Raw genomic sequence first — 7210 nt, 5'->3', positions numbered from 1 at the left:
TAATAGAAAGGCATTTAATTCGCCAAAATTCACCCATTTAGAGTTCGGAAATCGGTTAAAAAAATATATGGTCTTTTTTTCTGCAACATCAAGGTATATATTGACGCTTACATAGGTCTGGTGATAATGTTCCCCTTTAAATGTTCCATTGAAAATAAAGAACATTACAGACGGCACTCAAAAATCTGTCAAAATGTTTTAGTGTGACTTTGAAGCCGCACCGCTTGATGGATTGTGGGCCCATTACGGCTACCGTAGTCAGAGATACAAGTATTACTATGGTGTGTGTATAAGGACCGCAAAATGGCACCCGTTAGCAGACATATTATCTGGCATTTTGTTTCACAATATTATACAAAACCAACTTTTCTTACCTTCTGGTACCTGCTGATGTGTATTTGAGATCTGCATAAGTCCTGAAAATTTGTGCACGTAGTCTGTAGTCCGTGCCGATGTCGTAGTCGATAATCTTCTTCTTTTTCTCTATCTTCTTGTTATGGGGCATTCACCCTCTGCTGTTGCCATTTCTAATATAAAGTAGTGTAAAGTTCTAACTTATATCTCGCTATAGAAGTGCTAAAAACTACCAGTGTAGTGAGTTTACATAATTCACCCACAGAACTTTAGCTATTAGAGAGTTCAGGTCGGACGGTTTTTCACGGGACACATTTCCGGCGTTGTTGTTGCACTAGTGAGCCACGGATGAGGAGATGCTGCTCCGTTATTGATTGAAGTAAAGTCTGAATGTCATTAAAACAGTTAGCTCCATCTTTTGACACTTCTTCCACTCCCGTCCTTGCACGCTACACCGCTACAACAAAGATGACGGGGAGAAGACGCTGTTGAAGGTGAGCCACGTAAATAAGACCGCCCACAAAACGGCGTATCCTGAAGAGACTGTCAGAAAGCAACTTGAAGATGATCTGTAAAACATAATCTATGCAACATTTTGACCAAAGAACCACCATTACATGTTATGTAGACCACAAGGAAGTGTTTTACATTTAGAATAAAATCATAATATGACCCCTTTAAAGCGCCCTAAAAAAAGACCTGAATAGACCCGTTCATCGGCAGTGCGCCTTATAATCCGGCGCGCCCTATGGTCCAGAAAATACAGTATATTATCTCGTAGCTGTTGTATATTGTTGTATTAATATATTGTTAAATGATGGTTTTATCAACCATTTATAGACAAAATCAAGTAATTGAAGGATCTTGAAAATGTTCAAATAAAAAGTATCTGTATTGACTTGGACTCGGATCAACACCAACATTTGCACTATCGCCCACCTTTACCATTGAGTGCAAATGCTGAAAGATTTTTTACCATTGTCACATCCTGTATGCTAAATACAAAGCTAAAGACAAATAGGCAGGAAACAAAGGAATGAATATGCTGGGAAATATTCTGTGGGTAAGACTAATGTATTTAACAGACCGTTAATAGTGCTACAGATAATTTGCATGTAGCAAAAATGTAGACATTTTCCAACTGCTGAATATCTTAACATTAATGTAAAATACACTGGAACACATTTGAGAGAGCGGCAACAGTAGCAAGCCATGTAAAACAATCAAAACAAAGGTGACACGTCTTGCTGAAAAACAGAACAGGAAGTGCATGTGATATGGTCATTTCTAAGGCATCTGGTGGCTCTTACCGCCCCCAGAGTGTGTTTTAATGGCAGATACCAGGGCTAGCAGTCAATGAGGCTGTCAGGTTCAATGAATTCACGTCAATTCACTTGTTTTTTTTAGTCTTCTTCCACGCTGTCACATGGGCACTAATCTGGAAGTAGCAACATTTTCCGGGATAGAAAAGTCAAGTTGTTGTCCTTAAAACGTGGTGACGTTGTCTTGGAGCATTAAGTCACAGCATCACTCACAAAACAACACCAACCCCAAACCAAATTGTGTTCTTGCTGCGCTGCCTTTGCCGTGCTGTAGCTCTTAAATTAGGCCGTGACAAACCACATGGGGATTACTAAAAGTCTGATCCAGAAACCAGCCTGCATTCATCCAAACATGAAATACTCACGCAGTCAAATCAACGTCCTCCCAGAAGGTTAGTCAGATGTTTAAATACACTGCGAGGCTTTGCAAGGTGTTGGAATGTTTGATAGAAACTTCCAGCAGTCACCTGCTGACTTTAAAACCCATCACAATCACACGCAGGGCAGTTGCTAAGAATTCTGGGCCGCCTGAAAGAATATCGGTGTGGGCCCTTCTACCCCATTCATTGCCTGTGTGTGTGTGGCGGTGTGGGCCCTTAGAATTGTCACCACCTTTCCCCCTTATACAACGGCACTGGTCACGATTACAGAGTATTCACCTGTGTAAAGTCTTTTAGAGGAATTATTTCCTACCAAAAAGCTTATGGTACTGTGAGAAATGGAAAATCTCACTGTTTGAATCCGATGACTCATCACTGTCTGTCTGCACGCCTACGGTGCAGCACTTTGTGATGGTCAACATCCACAGCTCAGTTTGTTGCCATTGGAAACAAAAAGGCTGCAGAACAATGGTCCTTTAGACTGCTGATGCTGCTTTTTCCTGCTTGAGGCAAACTGTATTTATATAAATGGTGGGGGATTAGATCCATCAATCCATAGAGAATATGACAGAAAGGGATGGTTGTCTCTCAGGCGCTCGGTGCTGAGTCTAGTGCCGATCATAGTTGTGGTTTGATTGACTTACTATACGTCACTATTTTTCACTCCTGAGTTGAAGCCGAGTGCTGGTCTTTTAGTTTGAGCCATGAGAGGTGTACACCCCATGATTTTGGCAGCAGATAGGTTTTATCGATATACTGTCACGTCTTAAGCCATGGTCCACATCCTAACATGAGGGAGTGATTTAATTGAATCTGTTATGATGCATCTCAAAAATGACCTTTTTAGCCTCTGTGGAAAACCCCCAACTTGTAACTGTTCAACACACCACAGTGTTTACGACTTAACCAGATTTCCATCCGATGTCCTTGAATGAGTTGGCATGTTCTTGCGCTATTTTCCCGGGAACACAGTGATTTTTCCAGCTTGAGCCAGTCTTTCAATGATCTGGGCTTCGAAGTCTGCATCGTGGACCCCCGTTTTTCGGAATTCTCCAGCATAACGGTTCTGCTCCCAGTAGTGGTGCCAGTTCCCACGACCGTCCGCCCCGAATCCAAACACGTTCACCTGTAGGAGAGTTGACAATGGAAGCGTATGAGAATTTTCCGAACAAGAAGACATTGAAGTTACCGGACGTCGAAGTTATTCACTGACCTCATCGCAGACGTGTAGTGCGAAGAAGAGCACTAGCATGCCTGTGGACGGGTAGCGACCGTGATGCCTGGTCCAGTGATCGTGGATGTATTTAAAGAATGCTGGGTTAAAAATTTGGACCTGTAAATAGACCAGAAGAAAATATTTGAAGAACTCAACATTTTGTACCAGGCTCGACTTGGGCTAGATTGCCTCTCCTCCTTGGCCTCCACCCACACTGAGCATTCGTCTTTCAGCATGTTTGCTTGTCTCATCATTTTTATACTGCTGTATTATTGCAATTTCCCTGATTATTTTGAGTCTTTTCAATAATTATATTGTTGAAGTTGGTAGCTATCATTAATGATGACGGTCTAAGTAGCGATTGCATGAATAATGTCTTTATTCTGCACACTAATTGGTGTCAAGGCTTAGCAAACATGCCGCAAAATTGACTTTTGGAGTATTTATAGTCTTAGTCTTTTGTTTCTACCTTGAAATGTGCTGTTATAATTACGTACTTGCAGGGAGCTATCGCATTCCAGTCATTCTCTGACTTGGCTATGTTGTGCGAGTGAAAGTGCGTGGGCATGTAATCCTTCCATGCTTTTGTAGGTTTGATTATGCTGTGGTTCTCCTGAAGTCTTTTTAAACACTGACTATTTCATTATTTGTAATACTAATGCTGAAGTGTGAATGGTTGTTTGTGTATACTGCTTGTGTCTGTACTGGAGACCAGTTCAGGGTGTAGAAAATCAATTAATCATGCAGGTATGCATTTATGCTGGTACTATTACAACATTTTCTAATAGGATATTATGATAGTAGCCAGGTACTATGCTAATGTAACACAATAACAGTTATTTAGCTTCATAGTATAATATATAATAGGGTGCGTGCATCAACATAAAAAGCAAGTTACCAGTAAACAAGTTCACCAAGTTCCTGAAATCATTCCACATCACTAAAACCATTGAATTATCCTCCCTGTCAAACACGAGTAGGGAAGGGCACCAAAACCCGGTGCTATAATGGTACTGTGCCAACATAAACGTGAGCAACCAGACCGGAAAAAGAAGAAACTATCAGTGCATCATTTTGGTGCCAAATGAGTGCTTGTCTGTAATATTGTACAAGTACCGACAGCCATCAGACTGTATAATGCATATGTTCCTTTTTGACTGTACTTAAATGTATAATAGACTGTATTTATATTATTCACATGTGAATAATGCTGTATAATAGACTTTATTTATGTTATTCACATGTGAATAATGCTGTATAATAGACTGTATTTATATTATTCACATGTAAAAATACCTAAATGTTTATTGTCTATTGTGAGCGAACTGTGGCGCTGAATTTCCCCCAGGGATCAATAAAGTACTTTCTAATCTATTCCAAGTATGTAATGTGGCGTCCCAAAAGACGCACAATGAGTCCAATGCTCTTTTAAAATTGTATTGCTGACCTTAACATGCTAACAACAACCCTCATAACCAATGTTCCCTCTAATTTTTCATGTTTGTGAGCAAACGCACAAACTCCCTGAGCATTCAGTGGAGCACATGTGAGCAACATCAGACGTGCACAATGTGGCCACACCAGCGTCACACCTGTCTCAAACCTGACATCATAACAATTTAAATGTTTTATTAAAATCATTTTCTGATATAAGTGATTTTGCCCTCTTACAATGACAATAACAAAAAAACATGTATTTCATGACCTATGTGCTAATATTGTATGTCTGGCTGTGGGTCCTGCCTTTAAAAGAAATGTTACCCCTTTCAGAGATTACATTTAGTTCTTGTAACTTTCTGTCTGTAAAATACATCTTTTTATTAGCATTTATGAAATCTAGTGACAATATTTCATGAATAATATCCTTAGATTAACATTCTTAATAAATGGCAGTAAAATAAGCACACATCTGATTGTGGAGTCAGAGTGTTACGACCTGGCATTTACACATTGTGTGGCGTTGAGGTTGTCCGACTTTTTGTGTGGCCATAAACGCAGCACTGGCTAAGTGCCATGAGTGCGTGTGTTGGTGCAGGTGAGAGAGCGATCGGCTTCTGTTGAAACGACGGATGATAACGTTGGTTTAAGCCTGGTTTGTATGGCAGAAAATGACCAGTTTTTATAGATACAAGTTTTTTTTCCTCATGTTTTTGGTGTGGTTACAAACAGTTTTGCTCAATAAAGTGATTGATGGAATTCCTGTCCGTAAAGTGTCTCGACAGACGATAATTGAACTGTGTTGACAAAGATTGTTTTATTCATTGGGGCCACTCTTGTTGTCACTTGTCTCTCACAGAGTTGCATTGCAAAATCATACAGAATAAATTGTAATGTGTTTATTTTGTTTAAAGTTCAGATGGGATTTTTGATTTCCTGCGTGGCATTAATTTGCTGGACACGTGAGCGGTGCGCAATTGCGCAGGCGCGCACCTTAGAGGGAACGTTGCCAGTAGCCACAACAAAGCAGCACTTCCTCATTATGCACTGACGGTTACAGCGAGCAAAGTTGCATTCATGAACCCCCTGGAATTATGAGCATCAATATTACACAAAAGTTGCTTTTTGCACATTCTCTATGTTCTGCATTGCTGTTTGCTGTGGATTTTATTTCTTGTTTTTGAATGTATTGCCTAGTTATTTCATTTATATAAGTGAAGTAATGTATTTCAATCACTAGTCTGTTCAACTTGAATGTCACAAAATTCTTAAAAAATAAATAAATAAATAAATAAAAATAAATAAATAAAAAATATGTTTACAAAAATAAAATGTTTAGCATTTTTAAGTACAGGTTCAGGTGCTGTTTAAGCACTGGTACCGTTTTTCAAGTGTGAATGTGGAGTGAATGAATGATGGGCTCTCAGTTCTGACTGTAAAGCGCTTTGAGTGTCTAGAAAAGCGCTATATGAATCTAATTCATCAAGTTAGCCATTATAAATTAATATTGAAAAACATGTCACGTTATAAGGGCAGCGCGGTGTAACAGGGGTTAGTGCATGTGCCTCACAATACGAAGGTTCTGAGTTCGATCCCGGGCTCGGTTCTGTGGGTTCTGCGTGGGTGACTGTGTGGGTTCCCTCCAGGTACTCCGGCTTCCTCCCACCTCCAAAGACATGCACCTGGGGATAGGTTGATTGGCAACACTAAATTGGCCGAATATTGTCTGTCTATCTGTGTTGGCCCTGTGATGAGGTGGCAACTTGTCCAGGGTATGCACCGCCTTCCGCCCGAATGCAGCTGAGATAGGCTCCAGCACCCCCCGTGACCCCAAAAAGGACATGCGGTAGGAAATGGATGGATGGATGTCAAGTTATACATATTTTGCACCTGACTAAGTCGCAGAACCAGCCTAACTACAAAAAAGTGTCCAGAAAATACTACATTACAACTTATTTCTTGCAAAATTACTCCTTAATCTCTTTATAAACTTTATTTTCTTAATTCTATGATGTTTTCTTCTCAATATGGCCCCAATATAGTGGAACCTAATCGACTTCCGTGTGTCACGACGGGGTCGCATGTTAATGCACGGATCGTTTTCCCAGGATGCAGACGGAACTCCAGAGGCAGCGTGCAGGTAAGACAATGATTTATTTACCATAAATCAGTCAGGAAATACAAATCAAACAGAAAAGAATGCCGATAGCATGGGAAGCAAAGGCAAAGCTTAAGTCCAAAAACAGGAATCACTAAGGTATTCACACGTAACTTGTTGCATACAGCAAACTAGACAGCCAGACTGATTGTGGCAAAAAAGCAGGAATAAGTAGCTCTCTGATTAGTGCCCGGGAGAAGGTGAGCGTCCCGAACACTTATCAGAGGCAGGTGAAAATAATCAGCACCCATGGCAACCATGAACACACAAACCCAGAACTACAGAACTAAGAGAGTCTTTAACTAAACAAAAACATGATCGCAACGGATCATGACACCGTGGG

At 40.4% G+C, this 7210-nt stretch overlaps 1 protein-coding gene across 1 annotated transcript in view; it reads right to left on the bottom strand.

Annotated features, from left to right (window-relative positions):
• Positions 1–1001: 1001 nt before the first annotated feature.
• The window catches only part of st3gal2 (ST3 beta-galactoside alpha-2,3-sialyltransferase 2), a 53140-nt gene continuing 46931 nt past the window's right edge, over positions 1002–7210 (bottom strand). Inside the window, exons 8-9 of the mRNA XM_061970483.2 lie at positions 3270–3389; positions 1002–3182 (exon numbers count right to left, since the gene is read on the bottom strand). Of these exons, the coding sequence (XP_061826467.1) occupies positions 3009–3182; positions 3270–3389 (294 nt within the window). The 3' untranslated portion in view covers positions 1002–3008. The remainder of the gene's footprint in view (positions 3183–3269; positions 3390–7210) is intronic.

This window comes from Nerophis lumbriciformis, linkage group LG10 (genome assembly GCF_033978685.3).
Source record: "Nerophis lumbriciformis linkage group LG10, RoL_Nlum_v2.1, whole genome shotgun sequence".
In the NCBI taxonomy this organism is placed as follows: domain Eukaryota; kingdom Metazoa; phylum Chordata; class Actinopteri; order Syngnathiformes; family Syngnathidae; genus Nerophis; species Nerophis lumbriciformis.
This window is presented reverse-complemented; position numbering and strand designations above follow the sequence as displayed.